General features: G+C 49.2%; 1 protein-coding gene across 1 annotated transcript in view; it reads right to left on the reverse strand.

Annotated features, from left to right (window-relative positions):
• Positions 1 to 1063: 1063 nt before the first annotated feature.
• Positions 1064 to 24272, reverse strand: part of RASGRF1 (Ras protein specific guanine nucleotide releasing factor 1) — a 123085-nt gene continuing 99876 nt past the window's right edge. The window contains exons 22-27 of the mRNA XM_047797156.1: positions 22505 to 22589; positions 18461 to 18658; positions 14273 to 14352; positions 7244 to 7361; positions 5516 to 5584; positions 1064 to 1291 (exon numbers count right to left, since the gene is read on the reverse strand). Of these exons, the coding sequence (XP_047653112.1) occupies positions 1199 to 1291; positions 5516 to 5584; positions 7244 to 7361; positions 14273 to 14352; positions 18461 to 18658; positions 22505 to 22589 (643 nt within the window). The 3' untranslated portion in view covers positions 1064 to 1198. The remainder of the gene's footprint in view (positions 1292 to 5515; positions 5585 to 7243; positions 7362 to 14272; positions 14353 to 18460; positions 18659 to 22504; positions 22590 to 24272) is intronic.

Consider the following 24272-nt stretch of genomic DNA (forward strand, 5'->3'; position numbering starts at 1 on the left):
TTTTTTTTTCCAAACAAGCTGTAAGTTGAAATATTGTAGGACTTGAAAGAGAATTCTCATACCACTAGGTATTGCTTACAGCAAAAGTTGTCTGTTTGTCGGAGTGGAGCATGCCTGCCACTTCAGAGTTAACCTGTGTTTTCTATCCTGTACAATGTAAAAAATAGATGGTAGTATTCACAGAATAAGCACTACAGTACTATATTCCTGCTAGAAGGCATTTAGACAGGACTACAGTATATGCAATAAAAACACTTGGTTATTGATTTCCTAATTCTACAGTGTGGGACTACTGTCACAAGGCATACAGACTTGGAGCATCTCAACGTAAGCTTGTAGGGACCGTTAGGCGGATCAAAGAGGAAAAGTGACATCTTTTGTGTGTTCCCGACTTGCAGTGAATGCTGGGCGGCGGTCGGCAGAAGTAGACGTGACTTTGTGTTGTGAGTCTCTTTTTTTTCCTCAGGAGGGGTCCAGGGCCTCGTCCAGTGTTATTGAGACTGCTAGTCATGCTACCTGGTATTATTCCTAGAGCGAGGAGGAGCGACGTGGTGCCCGAACGAGGTGGCGGCGTTGGTGTCGCGGGGCGTGGTTCTCAGCGGTCAGGGCTCCCTTCCCTCCGGGTCACTGGGAGACACGGAGTTTTGAGACCTGTGATTTCGGCTGAAAAAGCTGCTTTGGAAATTGGCATCACCATCAGCGGGAAGATTGGTCGGTGACTGGACTTCAGGGTATGGTCCCCTCCCACCCCCACCCCCTGCCTCCCTCCCACCCCCCACCCAGTTAGAACAACTACATGGAACATGCCGGAGGATGGTGAGTGGCCAACTCAACCCAGCGCCCTGGGCTGGGGACGGACAGAAGCAGGACTGGTGCCTAAGGTTCGTCAATGCACGGGTTCTGTTGTCCCTTCCGAGAAGAGGGAGGGGCTGGGAAGGACAGACCTAGAGTAGAGTCTGTTGAAAAGAAACCAGGCACTGCGGGAGACGAGGGGTGGGAGGTGGGGGTGGGGGTGGGCCAAGTCTTAAACGCTGCAGAAATTCATATTCTGGTTCTACAGGAATCTAAGAACGAGAACGGATTCGTATTCTTGGAGAAGCACATACTAAAGAAGAAAATCCAGAGAAACCAAACGAATATATACAATATCATAGAGCACGTGTCCGTGGGAGCGGCTGGAGCTGGGCCGGGTACAGCTTCAGGTGGGGAGTTTTGGTTCTATTCGGAGAGAAGACTCGTAGAGGCTTTCTTCATCCATTACAAAAGACTGGTCCAGTAAATACTGGGTTACCTGAGAAAAGGAAAGGAAAAGATGAAAAGGAATGGCAGGGCTATGGGACCTCCATAATACTATGCGGATGGCGGGTACCCCCCGGGAACCTGGTGCTGTCGTGGAGGTGAGTGGCATCAGGCTCGCAGATGAGGGAAACATGCATCAAGCAGTGTTGTGTCTTTTATTATTTTTCTTAATATTTTAATATTATCCTTTTTTTTCCTTTTTCTTTTTGGGGCCACACCTGCTATTCATCTTCCTGGGCTAGGGGGTTGAATCAGAATTATAGCTATAGAACTACGCCACAGTTACAGCAACGCCAGATCTGAGCTGTGTCTGTGACCTACACCAGCAGCTCCTGGCAAGGCCAGATCCTTAACCCACTGAACGAGGCCAGGGATCCAAGCCTCATCCTCACAGATACTAATTGAGTTCTTAACCAGATGAGCCATAATGCAACTCCGGTATTATCTTAGTATTTGTCTTCACAGGAATATGAAATCACATCTGATCAAAATTACTCTTGACCACCGTTGCTTTGGTTGTATGTTAAATGAAATATTTTGGGCTCATATTAAAAAATCATCTCTATCTATAAACCTAAAATGTCAGTTGTAAGGAGCTCCCTGGTAGCCTAGCAGTTAAGGATCCAGTGTTGTCACTGCTGCAGCTTGGGTCATTGCTGTTGGGCCAGTTCAGTCCCTGGCCTGAGAATGCCCACATGCCGTGGGCAAGGCTAAAAAAAAAAATGTCAACTGTAGAATCTGGGTGGTGGATGTATAGGGGTTCACAATTGCAATATTTCTGTATGTTGGAAAAATGTACTTAAACATCAGGATTACACAGCACTGAGAGATACCCAAGAGAAGCGAGTGGAAACTGAGGCCATGTAAGTAAAGAGCCTCCTTTTTTTTTTTTAAATATAATGATTTTTATTTTTTTTCATTATAGCTGGTTTACAGTGTTCTGTCAATTTTCTACTGTACAGCAAGGTGACCCAGTTACACATACATGTGTAGATTCTTTGAGGCTCACTCCAGGGCAATCTTAGGAAAATTAGAAGATTCACTGTGTGGATTACACTATTCTTGTTCCTCCTCCCTCCCCACTTCACTTTGCATTGCTCCCAAGTGTGTTGCTGGGTTCCTGCACATTAAATATGCCATGAAAGATCAGAGTCCAAAGCTCACAGGCAGACCCCAGGCCCCACGCCACCCCTTCATTCTTCCCACCCCTGCTTCAGAAAGAATCTTTCCAGGAGTTCTTGCTATGGCACAGTGGGTTAAGAATGCAACTATAAGAGCTCCCATTGTGGCGCAACAGGATCAGCAGCATCTTGGAAGCACTGGGACATGGGTTCAACCCCTGGCCTAGCACAGTGGGTAAAGGATCTGGCATTGCCATACCTGTGGCTTAGTTCAAGGCTGCGGCTCTGATCTGATCTCTGGGTGAAAGCTCCATACGCCGCGGTGGGGGGTGGGGGAAGAAGAATCCGACTACAGTGGCTCTGGTGGCTGCAGAGGCTCAGGTTGAATCCCTGGCCTGGCGCAATGGGTTAAAGGATCCAGTGTTGCCGCAGCTGTGGCTCAGATTCTACCCCTGGCCCAGGAACTTCCATATGCTATGGGTATGGCCAAAAAAACCCCCCAAAACTTTCCGAGGCTCATTGACGTGTCAGTTGTTTGGAACCAAAGGTTCCCCCCCCCCACCCCCCAGCCCTGCACACCATCTCCAATAGAAACCCAGTGCAGAGAAGGAAAAAAAAATTTCTTACTACATATTTAGCTGACGGCTGCTTGAGAAAAATCAGTCTTGGTTGCGTGATAATTACCCTACAGCGAAGGACAGAACTGCCTGTCTAGGGTGCTGATCATGAGTCACAGATGAAATGATTACAATCTCTGATTAGTGGCTCCCATGCAGCACCTCTAGGGAGACGGCCTCAGATATCACAGTCAAGATTCATTCACATCCACTGAGAAAGATGTGGTGATCTCACAGACGTGTGAGACAGACGAGGCCTTTTTCTCTAGCTAGTAGCTTTCGGTGAGCAGCCGTTTCTCGAGTATAACATTTCTACCCTCCCAGACACTCCGGAAAATGGCAGACTGGTTAGTTAGTTTCCTCTGAGATAAGTATGCTCAAGACCAATTTCCCTAGAAAGTTGTTCTGCTTCAGTAGGAGACTGACAGCAAATACCACCACAGCAAAGCTATTAAGGAAGGAGTCTGAAGCGCAGTAACATTTACTTGTGCCTTGGAGCTGAAGGGCAAGTTTAAGAAGGGACCCAAGGCCTGTTACAGCGCCTGGCATGCAGTAGGTGCTCAATAAATACTCATTGAATGAGAGAATGAATGAACCACAAGGAAAAAGTGGCACGATAGGTTAAGACCCTGATTTTTCTTCACTATTGTGTTGTCAGCTATAAAAGAGATTGTGAGCTCACAGAACATGGCTGGGGAACAGATTCTTAAAGGGAACATCTATCATTAAGGAAAGTAGGAGGGAAAACTCATAAGAGTCTGGCTTCCTGGTGTGCTCGGGGATCTGTCTGGAGCTAGATATTTTTTGTGAACTGCAAATGAGAAGGTTAAAAGCCTGGATGGAACGTCAGTGCATCTCTGGGCAGAGAAAACAGTCACAGGATTCAGAGTAATCGGAGTCTGGATTAGCAAATGTCAGTTATTTTATCTGTAAAATGGGGCTTGGAGTTCCCGTCGTGGCGCAGTGGAAACGAATGTGACTAGGAACCATGAGGTTGCAGGTTCGATCCCTGGCCTCGCTCAGTGGGTTAAGGATCCGGCATTGCCGTAAGCTGTGGTGTAGGTTGCAGATGCAGCTCGGATCTGGCGATGCCGTAGCTGTGGTGCAGACTGGCAGCTGTAGCTCCAATTAGACTGCTAGCCTGGGAACCTCCATATGCCATGGGTGCGGCCCTAAAAATAAAAAAAATAAAAAAAGAAATGTGGCTAACGGCACAGGGTTTGAAGAGTGAAATGAGACTAACATGCCAACCACCCTCCATACAGCCCCAGCATCTTTTAAAAATGCAAATGGATCCAGTTCTGTAAGCTCCTTTCAGGGCTTCTCACTGCCCTTAGGACAAGGTTCTAGATCCTTCTAGAAGCCCATAGTCCCATTTGGTTCAGGCTGGTCTGATGCTACTCACAGCCACCACTTGGGGTCTCTGCACTTCTCAGAGGGGCCCTCCCACCTCACGAATGCCTGTCCCCAACTCCCTGACCAGGATACCTCCTCCTAGGTCTTTGCCCAGCCGAGGCTCTCCGGGCCCCAACAGATGCAGGCCCCTAGACCCATGCTCTCAGCCCTCTCTGATTCCTGGATGTGTAAGGCGTTTTTTCCCAGCCTTGTCGGTAGCAGCAAAAGACTGAAACAACCTAACTGTCCATCGATACAGAGGACTGAATAAATACATGAATTTTTCTACAGCCGCAAGTAAGAATGAGGGTGATTCTGCCTCAATCAGAATGACCTCCGAGGTATGTCATTAAGGGAAAAAGAAGGATGCTGAGCACCGTATAGTATGCTATATTATGATTAAAAAAGAGTTTTGCTGTGTTTGCATACACACAAAAAATGGGTGATGTGGTGGCTTTGGGAGGGGAAGTTGGTGGCCCAGGGACTTTACGCTGTGTGACCTATCTGTGAATTTTTCTTTTTTTTTTGCTTTTTAGGGCCACACCTGCAGCCTATGGAGGTTACCAGGCTAGGGGTCAAATCGGAGCTGCAGCTGCCGGCCTATGCCACAGTACAGCAACGCTGGATCCGAGCTATGTCTGTGACCTACATCCCAGCTCACGGCAACACCAGATCCTGAACCCACTGAGTGAGGCCACGGATCAAACCTGCGTCATCATGGATACTAGTCAGGCTCATTTCCATTAAGCCGCAAGGGGAACTCCTCTATCTGTGAATTTTGAAACTAGCAAGTGTTTCAAAAAGGGGTGGTAAGCACTGCCTCTCTTGCCTCGGGGGAGACCAGACATGACCATAAACCATTCCACGGCAGGTCAGTCAGACAGGAACTGTAAGATGAGCACAAGTCCAGTTTTAAAGAGGGAGAACTCCTGGCTGGTCAGGAGACAGGCAGTGGGAGAGCAGGGCCCAGGGAGTTCAGGGAGGGGGCGTGGCTGGGTGCAGAGGGAAAAAGGAAGGAAGAAAGGCCAAGTAACCAGAGCACTGGGGAAACAGCAGAAGGGACTGCAAATGCTGCTGGCTTACCTTTGCTTGGTGCTCTATTTTGTAGGCTGTTTGTTGAAACTGGCGAATCTCTCTGATAATATGGGATATCTGTGGGAAAGAAGGAGGGTTTATATATTTATTTTTAATTTTAAAAATTATTATTATTATTTTTTTGGCTGTGGCTGTGGCATGGGGAAGTTCCTGGGCCAGGGATCGAATCTGCTGCATAGCAGTGACACAGGCTAGTGCAGTGATGATGCTGGATCCTTAACCCACTGAGCCACAGGGAATAAAAAGGAGAGTTTTAGAAGACAGCTTGCTCTCTTAGTATGAGCGCCCCCCACCCCGGGGGGGGAACAGAAGGGGCCACGAGGGCTGTCAGTCTCTCTGCCTCCTGGGAGATTCCACTGAGGAGGTGTGGTTTTCTTTAAACAAGCAATATACTTCCAAGGTTGACACTTGTCAAGAATCTATAGGTTACAAGTGATAAAATAGAGTATATGTCCTTTTCTGACTTGCTTTACTAAGCACAATACTCTCTAGGTCCATCCACATTATTGCAAATTGTTGAATTTCATTTTTTTATTTATTTACTGAAGTATAGTTGACATACAATATTACTAAGTTACAGGCATACAATATACTGATTCATAATTTTTAAAGGTTATACTCCATCTATAGTTATTATAAAATATTAGCTCTAGTCTCTGTGTTTGTACAACATATGCTTGTAGCTTATTTTATACATAATAGTTTGTGCCTCTTAGAATTTCATTCTATTTTATGGCTGAATAATATTCCAGTGTGTGGAATATATATATATATATATATATATATATATATATATATATATATATTTCACAATTTTTTTTTAAGCCCACAGCTGTGGCACATGGAAGTTCCCAGGCTAAGGGTTGAATTGGAGCTTCAGCTGCTGGCCTAAGCCCACAGCCATAGCAACACCAGATCTGAGCCATGTCTGCGACCTACACCACAGCTCACAGCAACGCTGGGTCCTTAACCCACTAAGTGAGGCCAGGGATCGAACCAGCATCCTCATGGATACTAGTTGGGTTCTTAACACACTGAGCCACAAAGGGAACTCCCTCTCACATCTTCCTTATCCTTTCATAGAATCTATTAAAATACTGAATCACTATGCCATAAACTGCCTGTTAGACAAAACCTTAGGAGGAAGCCCGTGACACAGAACTGATCCAGGTAAAGGTTCTCTGGTTGGAAGGAGAGGGGAGGAGGATGCCCAGTAACCAGGCTCCCTGCTTGAAGGGATCCTCCTCTTCCCTCCAAAGTCCTAGATATCTCTGGGGAAATCAGAAACCAATTTGCTTAGGAGGCGCTGCAGAAATGCTTCTGCTTCAGCCACATGAAGCAAGTGCTTACACGAACACCAACAGACAGGAAGCAAATCAAGAGCAGGCTTTGGAGTCAGACAGACTTGGGCCCCAGACCCAGCTCTGTCCTTTACTTAGGAGCGACCTTGGCTGGGTGACCCCAAGTTTCAGCCTGCTCTCTGTAAGGCAGAGAGATAACAGGAGCACCCACCCCTCAGACTGCAGGCAAATGCAGGTAAAGCTGGCGCAGGGCCCGCCGAATGCTAACTGCTCCTTAAAGGGAGTGACCCTCCTTAAGGAGAAGCCGGGTTCAGGCCCCCATGCACACGCCCTGTTGGTCAGGCTGGGACTAGCTGGCAGAGCTCTGTTGGGTCTGGGGCTTGGGTCTGGGTTTTGATGCCTGAGGGCAACGCACCATTCTCATCTTGGAGAAGTTGACCAGGCCGTCCTCCGTGTAGTTGGGCGTCCCCTCTTCGATGAAGGCCAGGTCGGTGAGGTACATCCCCAGGTAAGGGACACACGGTGGGTCACAACTTCGAAGCAAATGGCATTAACAGACATTTTTCACTTAAAAACTTGAGCCTCTACCAAGAAAGAACACCCCACATGCAGCTCCCGCTTTGCGGGAGGAAAAGGGATTTCTTCTTCTTTTTTCAATTTTTCAATTTTTTGTCCTTTTAGGGTTGCACCCATGGCATATGGAAGTTCCCAGGTGAGGGGTCGAATTGGAGCTCCTCCACAGCCACACCAGATCCGAGCCACGTCTGTGACCTACACCACAGCTCACGGCAACACCGGATCCTTAACCTACTGAGCAAGGCCAGGGATCGAACCTGCATCCTCATGGATCCTAGTGGGGTTTGTTAACTGCTGAGCCATGAAGGGAACTCTGAAAAGGGATTTTTAATCACCAAGACTAATAGCAGCTCTTGGGCCTCTGATTGCCAGCTGGGTGTGAGGGTCAGTTCCCTGGGGTACTGGGGGTGACATGGTGGTGGCTGGGGCCTGGGGCTTCCCCATCAATCACCCCCTCCACCCCTAGCCAGAAGGCCCTCCCCTACCTGTCTGCTTCCCTCCCAGATGGGGTCCCGGGGCTCAGCGGCTGGCCCCTCACAGCCCACCTTTCCAGTATGTTTCTCCACTGAAACTATCCCAATCCCACCCTAGAATCACCTCCCTGGGGGTGGGGTTCAGCTCCCACGCCCATTCTTGCCACTCACCACCAGCCACCCAACCCAGCCCTCCTGTCTCTTTCTCTCCCCGAGCCCTCTCTGCCTTGATTTGGTGCCCACAGGGATCTCCGCCCACCCAAGCTCTGGGCTGCCAGAACAGGAAATCCTTGCCCTCTGAGATTTCTGTCCCGGGTGTGGCTTCTGGGCAGGGGGTTGGGGACGGCCTTTTTGGGAGATAGGATCTGGGGCGATGGGCCAGGCCTCTCTGATCTGTGGCTCGGAAGCAGGGGCTCTTGTTAATTTCTTCATGACTTGTTCTGGTGCTTTTGGGTGGGAGAGCTGGGAAAGGGGGGGAGCAATTCTGGGATGGAGCGGCCACTGTACCCTGGCAGAGCTCCATAGAGTGCCTTCAGGAAATGCCTTGCACAGTGCTCCGCAGCTGCCTCTCAGCTCAGCACACGGATGCACGCATTACAGATGACTTTCATTTCTAGCCATCTCACCTCTGGCTCCTTGTGGCCATCCTGCCACTCCAGAGGCAGGTGAGCAGGAAGATGGGAGAGCAAGAATAAAAACCTGGCCTCTGTTCCTCGCCTGCTTGCTGTGTGACCCTGGGCCAGTTCTTTCCCTCTCTGATCCTCAGGTTCCTCTCCTCCAAAAGAACCAATGCTAGCTAAGATGACTCTAGGTGATCTGGGAGTTGATTTTAGGTGCTGCCCAGACACCTTAAATAAACTGACTTATGTGATAAGAAACATTAGACTTTCACTTTCCTCTCTAGTGCTCAAGGAGAGAGCTCATTTGGTGATAGCATGGCTTTGACACTTTCTAACACTTGCTACTCTCCTCCCCCACTTTTTTTGTTTCTTTTGCTTTTTCAGGGCCACACCCACGGCACATGGAGGTTCCCAGGCTAGGGGTCTAATCGGAGCTGTAGCCACCAGCCTACACCACAGCCACAGCAACGCCAGACCCGAGCCATGTCTGCGACCTACACCACAGCTCACAGCAACATTGGATCTTAACCCGCTGAGTGAGGCTAGGGATTGAACCTGCAACCTCAAGGTTTCCAGTCAGATTCGTTTCCGCTGTACCATGATGGAACTCCTCTTTTTCCTTTTTGAACAAATAGTAACAGGTCTCACTCAGGATCAGAGTGTTGGTAAACATCAAGATCTGGACATAATTCAACAACATCTTTTTGTTTTCACTGTATTTATGTTTTATGGTGACTTTGTGTATTTATGGCACATAAGCTTGTCTCCCACTTGCTGTCGTCATAAAGAGTGTTCCTCATTTGAATTTATTTTGGGGATATAGTGAATTAATTTAAAGGAGGCTGTTAGGTAAATGCAAATACAGCTGACACATGTGTATGGCAAAATCTTGAAGGAGGTGGATCCTTGGAGTTTGGGAAAGAGTGGACAGGAGAAATGTTTTCTGAATGTAGGCCTTGACTCTTTCGTGAGTATTGAAATCAATTTAGTGGGTGTCGACCAGATTTTTAAAAATTAAAAAAAGAATAGAATAGAAAATATGAGTTCACTGAATGGACTAAAACTGCTTTGTGATATTTTTGTTCCTGTTATGCAGAGATGCATTTGTATACAAGGTCATACTGTCAAATATATATATATATATATATATATTTTTTTTTTTAAACTGTGATTTCTGAAAAAAACAAAAGCAAGAATCACGTTGGTCACTGGCAGAGCTCTCCTGGCCATTATAATCCATGATTATTCCATGCCTGGCTTTTCATTCCTTTCCGTCCAACTCCAAGTCTGAAGCACAGGCTTGTGGGTCTGATGGACAAAGAGTTCAAAGTTCTGAGAGCTCGCTCTGCAGCTGGAAGGCTGAGGCAGGGCACCCTGTTCTCCCCGCCCTTGATGGTAACCAGATAGCCTGGCAAGCTCAAAGGACCTCTTATCTCGGGGTGGAAGGGTAAGCGGGGGCCAAGTGACTGCATCTTGACTGAGTAATTCAAGGGCGCAGGATGTTTCTGAATACCTCACAGGGTCTCTGACCACCTAGAGCAGTGAAAAAAACCAGGGGGTCCTCCAGTCACTGAGCTGGATTTCCCTGAGGGATTCAATGGGGCTCATGACCCAGTTGCGAAAAGGTGATGGACACCAATTTAAAGTCACTTGTAAGTGGCACCATCAGCTCCAGTACCAAACTCTGTCCCCGTTTACCACCTTCATAGCAAGGGGCCCTGAAGGAGGAGCCCAGGGAACAGCCTTCCTAATTCAGTCGCGTGCGCGCGCACACACACACACACACACACACACACACACACAAAACCACTTAAAATCCAGAGCCATGTAGGTAAATGTATGGGGTTGTCACAGTGGCCAGCATGGGGGTGGTGGGGGTGGGTATGGGGTAGGGAGGGCTGGTGGAGGGCCCCCAAAGGGCAGCAGTAAGTGGGGACAGACTCACACTGGGCATCTGAGTGAAAAGGGAGGCATGGCAGGGGGTTTCGTGCAGGCAAACACCCAACAACTGGCCAGCTCTGAATTTCCCATGGGAGCGTTTGGCCCCTGACAGGTGGGGTCCAGCCTTGCCCTGGATCAGGGCTTAGCCAACAAAGCTGATATGGGGGTGGCTTCCTCTTTTGGCAGAGCCCTCACATGCCGGATCTGACATTTTAGGGAGCAGGGAGAAAAGTCCCTGTCCCCACTCTGAAAGCTGCTTCTGGTTTTCTGGGCAGTGCCTAGACATGACATGCCAATGTCTGGTGACACTTGGCATCTGGAGCTTGTCTGTGGTTGTTTGGGGCCCCCAAACTTGATGTTTCTCTCTACCAAGAAATTCCTGATGATGACAAGGGGGTTACAGTAGAAGTCGAGATGCAGCTGCCTGATGGGCTCTCTGCCAAACCCCCAGGAAACAGGTAGTCACCATTCTCTGGCCTGCCCCAGCTCTGGGATGGGCTGCTTCCTCTTACATGCCTCCGCTGTGTAGGCTGGTGTCCCTGGGGTCACAAGATCTGCAGTTCTAGCACGTGGTGCAGGGACATTTTTTTTTTTTTTGCCATGGGTCAGGAGTGGGGTGGGGCTCAGAGTCCATCCTTGCTTTTTGCCACCTGGACACTAACTGCTCTGTTGGCTCCCTAGCAGAAGACCGGGCTTTGCTCTGTGGTCGCAGGCAGAAAATAAAGATGCAAACAGGTATTTAGTCTTGCTGGAGCCCCTGAAACTCTAGAACCCCAGGACTTTGGATCCATCATATCCATGCAGATAGATGGAGGTCCCCGTCCTTTGGAGGGTGCACGGGGATGGCCTGCTGGTCAGTTGGCAAACCCGCTTCCATCCTCAACTTAGGGGAGCAGAGGGGAAGGGCTTTTATGGCAGCGCCTGCTCCCTGCGTTCCTCCCGTGGGCTTCCTGTTCAAGCTGAGGACAGAGGTATCGATAAGCAAGTGGGTGTTGGGTTAAGATTAGACTGGCAGGCAAAACCGGAACTGACCCCAAAACAGCTGGTGACAAATTGTACTGCCAAATGTAGCTCTCAGCCAAGTGTTGCTGCGTGGAGCTGTGGGAAGGTTCTGGTCAGTGGGTGGCTGACAGGAGGGACAGTATCGTGGGCTTCAGCAGCAGGGTGTGGTTTGGGGAATGGGAAGAGGAAGTGAGTCCCTCTGTGGGCGCCTGAGCAGGGGACTGAAGGGGTGCACACAGCAAGTGTTGTAGGTGGGCCAGGGGATATTTAAGAGAGTGGCTGGGGACTAGGATTTTGGGGTACAGTGGCTGGTAAAGGTAATCAGACCATTTGCCATCGTGTGTGCTGGCCCAAGGCTGAATTTTTTTATTTTTTTGGTCTTTTTAGGACCACACCAGTGGCATATGGAGGTCCCTGGGCTAGGGGTCGAATCGAGGCCGTAGCCACTGGCCTACGCCACAGCCACTGTAACACCAGATCCGAGCCACATCTGCGACCTACACCACAGCTCGCGGCAACGCCGGATCCTCAACCCACTGAGCAAGGCCACGGATCGAACCTGTGTCCTCATGGATCCTAGTCAGGTTCTTAACCTGCTGAGCCACAGGGGGTACTCCCAAGGCTGAATGTTTTGATGACAGGCTAAAAAGGATGCCCAGAACATCTGAGCAGGTCTGAGGACCCACATGGTGAGGCGTATCATGGGCTCCTAGTCTGGACGGGTCATCACCTGTGCCCACAGACCCCTACCTCTCTCCCTCGGACCCCTGTGCCCTGTCTGGTGAGATGACCCCCAGGCTTTAACCAACACTGCCCTATGTGTAAACCTTAGTGCCTCCAGAGAAAGGGTACAGCTTGTCCCAATCTGTCCTTCCTCTGCCTGGCCTGGCCTGCCTCCCCATAAGGCAGGAGCCTGCTTTGCGTAAAGGTCTTAGGGCCCAGGACGCCTGAAGGCCACCTCTGCCCCATGAGCAGGGTGCAGAGGCGCCTGGGAGAGGCACTTACACAGGCCCATGGGTAACCCGAAAGAGGGAAGACAGTCAGGATGGGGACTCAGACAGAATGGGGGACCACGGAGGCAGAGGAGGCGGCGGCGGCGGTGGACGAGGAAGCCATGTGAAGGAGGCAGATGGAGCGGCGCCCTGGGGGCGGACGGACAGGCTGGTGAATGCATGGGGGCAGCACCCCGCAAGCACAGTCCACAGGGGCTCTGGGGAGCCCAGGCGGAGGACAGACGGCCGGACAGCACAGATGGGTGGAACAACTGTCTGAGGACACAAATAAAGTGGAGATGGTCAAGGCAATGGCACACGGAGCTGGGACAAGGGACAGACCAAGTACAGCAGGAAGAACACGAGAAAGGCAGATGAGGCTGGCAGGGCAGGTGTGTGGGGTGTCAGAGCCACTGTGAAGGCTGAAGGTGCTGATGGGGCCCATCCCCAGGTACTGGGGTGTGTGTGGCATATATGGGCAGTGGTCCCTTGAGGAATGGAGGGGACCCAGGGGAACACAGCGGCAGAGACTTGTGTAGAAACCCCAAGAGCACGTGTGATGAGAGTGACAGCAGACCCATGTTTCATGTGAGTGTGTGGCCACAGTGTGTCCCAGCGGGCTGAGTCACTGTGGCCCTGGGAGAGCTGGCCTGGACCCTCCATGGGAGGCAGCCTCAGGCAAACCCCAAGCACTGGCCTTGGAGGCCAGCCTGGGCAGAGGCCCGGCTCTGTCACCACGGCCACAAGTCCTTGGGCCAGTCACTAGCTCCTTGGTTTCCTGGTCTGGAGAACTATTATGGGAGAATCTGTTTTACAAGGGTGATTCTCACCCGGGGGTGATTTTGCCTCTCAGAGGACATCTGGCAACATATGAAGACGTTCTTGGTTGTTATAAGGTGGGGTGGGGACACGGCTGTCTTGTGGATAGAGGCCAGGGATGCTACTAAATATCCTACTGTGCACAGGACAGCCCTCCCAACAAAGAAGGGTCCTGGTCTAAATGACAAGAAGGCGGTGGTGGATAAAGCCCACCTCACAGGCCATGGTGATGGGGCTGCTTGCCCTGTGGCTAGGCAAGCCACCGGCTTGGCAAATTGTAAGGTACAAATTATCAGTGAAACCGTATTTCTTTCTTTCTTTTTTCTTTTTTTTTTTTTTGTCTTTTTGCCATTTCTTGGGCTGCTCCCACGGCATATGGAGGTGGGATTGAATCCGAGCTACAGCTGCCTGCCTATACCGGAGCCACAGCAACGTGGGATGCAAGCTGCGTCTGCAACCTACACCACAGCTCACGGCAATGCTGGCTTCTTAACCCATGGAGCAAGGCCAGGGATCGAACCTGCAACGTCATGGTTCCTGCTCGGATTCGTTAACCACTGAGCCACGATGGGAACTCCGAAACTGTATTTCTTTGATGCCAAGAGGCCATTGTCTGTAAAATGCACTCCTGATGACGAATTATCCAGTATGAAAAGGAAGCACAGTCACATGAAATAAACCTAAGGGCTTTAAAACTTATTCTGGTGTCAGAGATATTAAAATGTAAAAAAAAGTACATTTTAGAATCAAGGAACCTGGTACCACTATTATCATCCTCACTACCTCTCTCAAGGCTATTCCCGTGCCTCTGCTAGGAAATACACCCCAACACCTTCTGGGAGACAATGGAGGATGAAGCTGAACCACCCTGGGGGCCTGGGATGTGTAGGGGTTGGCCTTGTGCGCAGACAGGTGGACAGACAGACAGACCTCCTGCTCCAGCCAGATGTGGGACATGAATGCCCTTGCCAAGCGGTTCTACAATTTAAAAAATAACAGTGACAAAATGACATACACTTACTTTTTCAGAGCTTCTCTCAGATTCTTAAATCTGCCCTCTGATGACACAAGCTTTTGGAGCTTATCAATCAAAGCTTTTGTCTAGAAGGAATGAGAAGCATTTACTAGCATACAGCACACGTCAAGGCCTGCGGCTCTGGCCCACACTCTGGCGCTTTGCTCGGCCACAAGACGGGGCAGGTGGATTCAGGGACATCTTGGGTCTGGGGACTTGATCCTAAACTCCCGAGGACTTAGACACGTATCTGTGTTCTGAGAGCCTGAGCGCACATACACATCTTTCAGAAACACGGGAGTGGGGCCAGGAAGGTGCATGTGTTAGGATCCTGAGACCTGGGTGGTTGGAAAGGACTGGGTGGGTTAACTCCGAGGAGCCAGACCCTGAACAGGGCATGGCCGAGGTTTCATGAGCATGATCTTGCTCATAAACTGTACCCAAGGGATGTGACCGGATTCTCATACCTTCATTTTTACAGGTCAGGAGCACCACCCACATTTAAGAATCAAGGAAAAAAAAAAAAAGATGGCAAAGGAGCTGATCATCAGAGAAGAGGCTTTGATGGAGAAGAGGAAACCCGGTAGCACAGGGTCCCAGCTGCTAAATGACCAAGCCAGGCCCTGCCCACACCCTAAGCCAGAGAAACTCTGGTGGCTCTGGGGGATCAAGTGTGTGCCCTGGAGCATGTCTGGGGTTGGGCCTGGCTTTGTGCTGCTTCTTCTGCATGAACTGGGGAAATTCCTTCACCTCTGAGGTCCTCGGTGCCCTCATGTCTAAAAACGTGAGATGCCTAGTGACCGCCTTTCTGGCTCTGGTCCTCAAAATCCAGAACGTGGTGGAGGGGCTGGGCCGGAGACCAGCCATGTGCTATATGACCAGACGGGCTAGGCAGCCTGGAGGGGACCCTGGCCCAGAACACCCCTCATCTTTGGGTCTGATTTTTATCTGAGAAATCTGCCCACGGAAAAATGACAATCTAAGTCTTCATTCTGAGGGAAGAAGAGATCAGCGTGTGCCCTTCAAGGAGAAAGGATGGCAGAGCAGACCGTTCAGACTGGTCCCTCGCAATCAGGAGAAGTGCAGTCGCTTGGTTTGGACTGACCATGCTCAGAGCAAAAGTGTCTTCCAGATCTGCTGAAAGAGGCACCTGCCAGTATGGAACAAGCCACCCAGAGCCAGGTGATTCCGCTTTCACTTGAAATGCCCGTTCTCAGACTCCTGGCAAAGCCTAGATGCCCAGGACACCCTCTACTGCATGCTCTCAGCTTCCCTCCTTCAGTTAACCTCTTCCCAGAGCTGTATATCCTTGCTTCCTCTTCTTTCCCACCCTCCTGGAGGGAAAGCAGACACAGCCTGAGGCCAGATGAGGGGGCTGAGCATCCATAGCCCACAGGCAAGTTACCACTCCATTCACTTTGCTAGGCCTCAGCTTTCATATCTGGAAAATGGGAGGGTAGGTCCAGGCATTTCTTAAGGGCAATGCAGATACTGCAGAATTGTGGGTGACATCGAAGCTAGACAGCCCCGAAGTTCCAGGTGAAGTGGCACCACACTTAGAAGCCATGAAAATGTACAGAGGATATTCTGATGTGTGGGGTTTTTGCATACACCTGGGGCTGCTTTGCAGCCCCTGGGCACCCTTGGCGCTCCCTTGAGGCGTGTGTCTGCTCCTCTTTGGGCTGTGCTCTGTCCAAGAAGGAGAGCTTTGTGTCTCAGAAGGCCACTGGATGTCCCCTGCTGCTGTTTAGAAAGTGTGTTCAGACCTGAAGCAGATCAAGCATCTTCTGAAGGAGCTTCCAGCCTTGAGGTTCAGGGGGATTCCAGGCCCCTGGGACCTCGAGCGTTTTGGGTGGAGTATGGACTCCAGTGGGCAGAAATCCAGGGGCATTTGAAATATGTCTCTGAACCCAGAGATCAAGCAAGGAGCCTGCCTTGGAGGTAGTGTCAGGAACGAAAATGGTTACATAAGGCCTCTTAAATACAACCCCTTCCTGTTCACCAAACCGAAGACTTCTGGGTAGCCAAGGCTGTTCCTTCCAAAGAGGCTAAAAAGTATTGTGAGTCAAAGAGAGGCTTAAGTCTCTACTAAAATGCAACCATCCAGGGAGAGTAAACAGATGAAACCGCATGAGTCATCTGCACCGACTGATGGAGGAGCAGCGTCTGATCCTTTCTGAGGGCAAGTTTTATTTTCAAAGATGATGGCAAGAGAGGCTGGAAGAAGAAAGGGGAGAGACCAGAAGACCCACGCTAATCCTGACTCCTTGACTCTTGCCAAGGCCACAGTGGACTTGGACACAGGATTTCTGCTTTGGCCCAGCACGTTTAAGGGAAGGATAAAACAAAACAAAAAACTAGCTGTGGAGGCTACCTTTTAGGTCCTCAAAGAAGTGCGGCCATTCTGACTCATGGGATACTTGCCAAGAGAGAATGAACCATCCATGGCTGGTGCTGCCCAGACGATGGCCATGGCCACCTGGAAGCTCCCAGAGCCAGGCACTATGCAGACGTACAATCACAGCACAAAGTGAAGGGCTGGGAGAAGGTGGCAGGTCCAGTCTGCCAGAGAGGGCACTGGCCTAGATGTGTTTTCAGAGGCATCTTTGATATTTGGACCAGGCTGGCTGGCCGTAGGTGTTGAAGGCAGACCAGATCATACATACACCTTGACCTCTACCTGCCCTCAATCTGCCCTCTCCTAAGAGAACAGAAGACTTCAGGATGGTCAATGCCGTCCCCTTCCAATTCCACGACCAGGGTGATGCAGGAGAATGAAATCAAGAAATGCCTGAACCCTCAGTGGGGTGAGAAAATAGAGCCTGGTCCAAGAGCCTCTGGAAAAGATGACATCACTCCAACAGAATGAGGCAGGAGGAAAAAGATGTTCACTTGGAATGGGTCCCTTTGCCTTTGCCAACAGCCATGTCTGAAGGCCTCAGAAGGCCAATTGGCCTAGATGACACATAGGTTCTGCAGCAGCCTTGCTCAAGCCCTGACTTCAGGAGTCCATGATATCATGTGCCACATGTGGCCAGATATGCCTGCTGCCCTGAGCTCTTGCACGTCCAGCCTCTGTTCTTTCCAGGAGCCCCCTAACAAGAGAGGCATCTTCCAGTTTTTATCCTGACCCTGGCGTCTCTGTGTGCTAAGAAGCAAGAGGCCCAGCATCATTAGATGGGAGGGGCACTCTGCAGTCCTGATGTAATCTGGAGCTGAGGCAACTGGATGAAGAAGGAAGGATAGCAGAGAGGTCGAAGGGCCATCCTGCGTTTGGCTGCTTATCTAAGTAGGAGGGATTTCTGGACCTGCCACCTGCCTGGGGGTAGAATCATGACCTCATCGATATGAGGACAGTGGTGAAGAGTAGGTGACACAGAGAACTATGAGTGGGACAGAGTACGCACATCCAGAGTGGTCCAGATGAGACAGGCCCCTGGGAGACCATGGGCCCCACAGAGCCCAGGCCCAGCTCTAGGACCACAGACACTATGACCAACTTATTGGCGCTTTTGGAGGCTTACCCTGTCCCTTGGTGGTGCCTGTCCAGCTTCCTGCACAAATGCAGGCCACGGTTGGGGCATTCAGTGCCCCCAAGAAGTGTCCCAAGTGTCCCACTGTGCCCTCCTTTCAGGATAGCTGCCCCCTCAAGACCGCAAGGCAAGGAGCTTTATTCCTGAGGAAAAATCCACCTTAGGGTTTTTCCGAATCATGTTCTGAATGAATAAAGATCAGCCCATATTTAAGATCACCAACCATCCAATGGGTCACAGTGACAAGTTAATTCTTTGTGGGCCAGAAGGGCTCGTGAAATGAGCCCTGGGAAGGGACTTGCAAGATCATCTGGCCATCATCTCAGTAACCTGCAGAGCTGGACTAAGCTCCCCAAGAAGCCACCACTCTTTTGTCCCAACTCAAGGAGAGTAGTGATAGGACCAACAATTACTGTCACACATCCCATTTGGGGGTACTGACTATTCAAGAGGGAATTACAGTCCTCCAAGGTCCTAGTAACACCACATCTGAGGGCCTGATCTACCTGGTCCCAGGTGAAAGAGAAGTGGTTCTCTGTTCTACCTGGGAGTGTTGGTCCTCACCCTGTCCCTCATCCACCTATGGATAGTGGTCCTCTGGGCTCCCTGCCCCAGCCCCAGCTCAACCCGTCTGGCAATGGTGCCAGCTTCCTGCCCGCACCTGCTTAGATACTTTGAGCCACGTCTTTTTCAGTCGGAAGATTGCACTCCGGTTCATGGACGAGGTGATCTCCAGAACAGCATTGTAGTTGTGTAAGCAGCGGCATATGTCTGCCACAGCCACCCACTTCTCAATGGCGCTCACCCTCGCGTTGATGTCCTCATTGCGGATGATTTCGGAAGCAATCAAGTTGCTGATCTATAAGCCCACGCCATAAGACAAGAAAAAAGTAAGAAGAATAAGTATCATAAAGATAATAATTGCAGATGAGAGGATTTCCTGTTTGAAAATTCCTAAAAGAATGAATTGGAAAAATACTGGAATAACCAACAGAGCTCATAAGAGTAGCTGGTTAAAGACTCAATATACAAAAAGTTTCTAAAATATATGTTAGCAATTCCAATTAGAAAATAAAGTGAAAAAGATATGATCTTCAAAATGCCAGTGGGATTTTGAAGGTAATATCTGTAAATTACCTGGTGACTTTAAAGAGAAGTATGCAGGATACTACATGAAAAATAATGTTATCAAAGGTTATGAAAGAATTGATTAATGAAGAAAAAGATTAGACTCACATATGGGAATGTAAATATGTCATTTTTCAAAACTAATACAAAAATTTAATGCAATCACATAAAACAAACCATGAGAGCTATCTTGAGAACCTGACAAAATGATTCCAAAGTTTATCTGGGAGAATAGAGAGTTAAGAAGAGCCAAGCTCTGAGGGAATCTCCCATTATACACCTAAAGCTTTGTACAGGACACACACTTTGGGGCATCTCTGGCCTCACATAAAGTAGAAGAGGTCAGAGCTCCTGCTGTGGTGCCACAGGCGGGATCGGCAGCATCTTGGGAGCGCTGGGACTTGGGTTTGATCCCCTGCCCAGCACAGTGGGTTAAGAATTCAACACTGCTGCAGCTATGGCTTAGTTTGAGGTTGTGGCTTGGATCTGATCCCTGGCTCGGGAGTCCATATGTTGCAGAGTGGTCAAAAAAAAAAAAAGAAAAAATGTAGACGAGGTCTCCAAGGGCAAACAATCACATACACACAAACTAAACGTGGACTGGACATGCAGCAGCCAGGGAGTGGGGAGCCGGGGCTAAAACATCAGGGAACAGGAACTGCAAGGCAGTGGGGAGGCAGGAAACAGTGGACCTCCCTGTACATTTCTTTGCAATTTCCTGTGAATCTATAATTAGTTCAAAATAAAAAGTACAAGAAAGATGACTTGTTATTTAAAAAATAAAGGTGATAAAAGGACATTTAGGAGTTCCTGTTATGGCTCAGCAGTAATGAAGTCGACTAGTGTCCATGAGGATGTGGGTTTGATCCCTGGCCTCGATCAGTGGGTTAAGGATCCAGTGTTGCCATGAGCTGTGGTGTAGCTTGGATCTGGTGTTGCTGTGGCTGTAGTGTAGGCCGGCAGCTGCAGTTCTGATTTGACCCCTAGCCTGGGAACTTCCATATGCCATGGGTGTGGCCCTAAAAAGAAAAAAAAAAAAACTATTTAAGAATGGAAAACTACAGAAGAAAATCAAGAAGGAATGATGACACAAAATAGCACACATAGTACAACCCTTAACTAAACTGAAGTAGCATTTTTTCCATAAAGAAAACACTGAATTCAAAACAGGTTTATACACATTATACAATTTTTTAAAAAGGCACAGATTGGTCAAATCATCCAGAGAACAGAGAAAAAAGGAATACCTGCCAATTTATTCTATGAAGCCAGTATAATCTTGATACTCAAACCAGACATAGACAATACAAGAAGGAAAAATGACACATCCATTTGTTTAACATGACATGAACGTATTAGGTTTGTCCCTAGAATGCAAGGATGATTGAATATTAGAGGAAATCTATAACTGTCACTCATCACAACAGATTTAAAGGATAAAAACCATATGACCATCTCAATAGATGCAGAAAAAATTTGATAAAATGCAATACGCATTTATGGTAAAAAGCCATTATTAGTAAACAAGGAATAAGAAAAAGAACTTTTCCTTGATAAAGAACCAAACATTATCGTAAGGGGAAATATTAGAAGCATTCTATTTAAAACCAGGAACAAGACTGACCAACACCATTTCTGTTAAACTCTGTCCTAGAGGGTCCAGTCTAGAGGCATCCAGGGTGCAAGGACATGTACCTGAGGGTGAGTGGTACCCCAACTATGTCCCCTGAGCACCTTACTCACCTCACCCTAGTTCTAGACCTGACATTGGAGATCTTAGCCCGTACCATTCAATAAGACAAAGGCAACAGGCCTAGGAAATAGCAAAAAACAAACCAAAACAACCCCCCGCCCCCAAAAAATACCCCAAAGACAGAAAAACTACAACACTGTATCGAGGAAAGATTAAGAATCACAGTTTCAGGCCATGATTATCATCATCACAGAGGCACACAGTCTGTGTACCTGGTCAAAAAGAGGTGGATTTGAACAGAGATGGCCGAATGCCAGGCAGTGATGTGGGCAGCCCTCCGGAGGCAGATTGCGTGGGTTCAAAGCAAGGCTCTCCTGCTGATTATTGCAGAGGAAACTGAGCCTCCGTTTCTTCATTCATAACAGAAAATAAAATAAAAATGAGAATAACAGGATTAAATGAGATGCTGCTTATGAAATCCTTAGAGTAGTGCCTGGCACGTGGTCAACATTCAATAAATGCTTAAATGCTCCCTTCACATTCTTGCCTTTTACTTTCTTGAGCCCCGGGCACACAAGGAGGCAGCGGGAGGGAGAGGGATGGTTTTTTGCTGCCTGGGGCTGTGATTGGATCTGTGGGTAAGGTGTGGTCAGACTCAGGTCTCACCATTTCCTGGGGTCTTGCCTGCCTCCATCACTTCCTCTCCTGCTACACCTGCTGCTCTGTGCTCACTAGGGGGCTCTTCCCCTGAGCTGCAATACCTGGCTCCTTCCTGTTTCCTCCAGGCTGCCGAGGACCCTCCCAGGATGAGGGGGGTTTGCTGGGGAGCCTGCTCCTGCCTGTGGTTGATGTGATGTGATCTTGATCAGGCAGTCAGGACAAGTGGAATCATGTGCTCCCACTTCCAGCCATCAAAGGCTCTTGTGTTCATGATTAAACCCAGAGGAATGAAGATGCTGAGTGTAAATGCCCCCAAGGCTGTCACGAGGCTGGAAGTGGGCAGGTTCCTGTGGTTGCAGGGGTTGGAGCTCAGGCAAAAGTGGGGAAGTTGCGAGGAGAGATATTTTTCCTTGGGTGGCAGAGGAAGGCCACGAGCCACCAGACACGGTCAGGAGATCTTAGGCCTCTGTCCTTCAGAGTATAAGTTTCTTTCTTTTTCTTGTCTTTTTAGGGCCGCACCTAAAAAGGCATATGGAGGTTCCTAGGCTAGGGCATATGGAGGTTCCCAGGTTAGGGGTCGAATTGGACCTGCAGCTGCTGGCCTACACCACAGCCACAGAAACACAGGATCTGAGCCAAGTCTTCGACCTACACCACAGCTTACTGCAGCATCAGATCCCAACCCACTGAGCGAGGAAAGGGACTGAACCCGTGCCCTCATGGATACTAGTTGGGTTTGTCACCGCTGAGCCACGACAGGAATTCCTATCAGTTTCTTTATACCTAAAGTATGATGGAGTTCCTATCTTGACTCAGTACAGAATGCAGGTTCGATTCCTGGCCTTGCTCAGTAGGTTAAGAATCCAGCATTGCCCTGAGCTGGGATGTAGGTCGCAAATGTGCCTCAGATCCTGTGTTGCTGTAGATGTGGTGTAGGCCGGCAGCTGCAGTTCCTATCTGACTCCTAGCCTGGGAACCTCCATATGCCATGGGTGCGGCCCTAAAAAAGTAAATACATACATAAATAAATAAATAAATAAATAAATAAAAAGTGTGATAACAGCTTGCAACTTTTACCGTTAGGGTGAGATTTCAATGAAATTATGCATAGAGATTACAGGGCTAAAAAAGAACTCCAGCGAACAGTCCTTTCTGGGAGTCCTGCCCAAGAGAAACCCGCAGAGAAAGGCACTGCCCCTCCCCCTCCCCCACCCCCATACTCACATCGTTGAAATGCTTGGTGGTTTTCATGATGTAAGGGGTCCTTTCGTTCTTTTCCAGTTTCATCCAGCCTTGTCCAAAGAACTCCCTGCAGGAAGTAAGGGAGAAACCCAGGGTAGCTGAGGTTAGGTTTGCCTTGCTGATTTCTTTGAGTTCTTTGCTTTGCTTTTTTTTGGCTGTGTCCGCAGCATGCAAAAGTTCCTGGGCCAAGGACTGAACCCACATCACAGTAGGGACAGCACTGGATCCTTAACTGCTAGGCCATAAGGGAACTCTGAGTTCTTTGCTTTTGGAAGTTGTCATTTCTGAGCAAGTGACTTTCTGCAGAGCCCTGGAGACGACAGGACCCTGGATCAAGTCTAGTCCTGCTCTGCAGCGGATGAGTGGCTTCAGGTAAAGCCCCTGACAGCTCATGGCCTCAGTTTCCTCATCCATGAAACAGGAATCACGAGAGTACTTTCCTCACAGGGTTCTGCGAGAGGCTGAAGTGAGGTACGGTACGGTGGGCACATCAGATCTTGTTCTGGATCTTGTGTGTGATGGGGAGAACTTACCTTTTCCAGTCACCTTGCAGAAGCTGGTCTGTGGAAGAGGGAGAACAGAAGGCCACAAAAAAGAGCCAGAAAGGAGGATAAAGGAGCCTGCCAGCCAAGCCAGCAGTGGGTTCTGGTAATGGTGAGTTCATGGGAAGCCAGACCATCCAGGCCTCCAGGAGAGGCTCCTTATTTGACCTTGACTGTGAGGGTGACCTTTGCAGACATCCTTGGGCAGGAGGGAGCCAATGAAGAATAACTACTGTCGGAGTTCCTGTAGCGTCTCAGCAGGTTAAGAACCCAACATAGTATCTGTGAGGATGCAGGTTCAATCCCTGGTCTCGCTCAGTGTGTTAAGGATCTGGCGTTGCTGTGAGCTGCGGTGTAGGCTGGCAGCCACAGCTCTGATTTGACCCCTAGCCTGGGAACCTCCATATACTGGGGATATGGCCCCCAAAAGAAACACAAACAAACAAAAAAATAGAATACTGTCGGAGTTCCCTTATGGTGCAATAGGTTAAGGATATGACTTTGTCACTGCAGCAGTTTGGGTGGCTGCTGTGGCGCTGGTTTGATCCCTGGCCCGGGAGCTTCCACATACTGCAGACGTGGCTAAAACAAAACAAACAAAAAACTAACAAAAAACCCCAAACTAAAATAACTACTGTCTCTGCATCCGGGAGATGTGGCAGGTTTCTAAGATGCCAGCACTCTCCGTCTAGGTGGGGTGGCCCCTGTGTTGGTGAGGGCCTCTGTGCTGCCGGGTGGCTCTGTCTTTCTGGAAAGCAGAGATCAAAAGCCCTACAATGATTCATGACCTCAGACCCAGTGATTCCAACTTTGGGAAATTATTCTAGGACAACTGTCAGGAGTCCAGACACATATTTAGTTATAAGGAGACTTACCCCAGCTTTATTTATTATTATTATTATTATTATTATCTTTTTTGCCTTTTCTAGGGCTGCACCCATGGCATATGGAGGTTCCCAGGCTAGGGGTCCAATCAGAGCTGTAGCCACTGGCCTATGCCAGAACCACAGCAATGCCAGATCCAAGCCACGTCTGCAACCTACACCACAGTTCACGGCAATGCTGGATCCTTAACCTGCTGAGCAAGGCCAGGGATCAAACCCACAACCTCATGGTTCCTAGTCGGATTCGTTAACCACTGAGCCACGACGGAAACTCCCACCCCGGCTTTAAATATAAAAGTAAAAACTGGAAACAACCCCATGGCT

Source organism: Phacochoerus africanus, chromosome 9 (assembly GCF_016906955.1).
Source record: "Phacochoerus africanus isolate WHEZ1 chromosome 9, ROS_Pafr_v1, whole genome shotgun sequence".
Classification (NCBI taxonomy): Eukaryota; Metazoa; Chordata; class Mammalia; order Artiodactyla; family Suidae; genus Phacochoerus; species Phacochoerus africanus.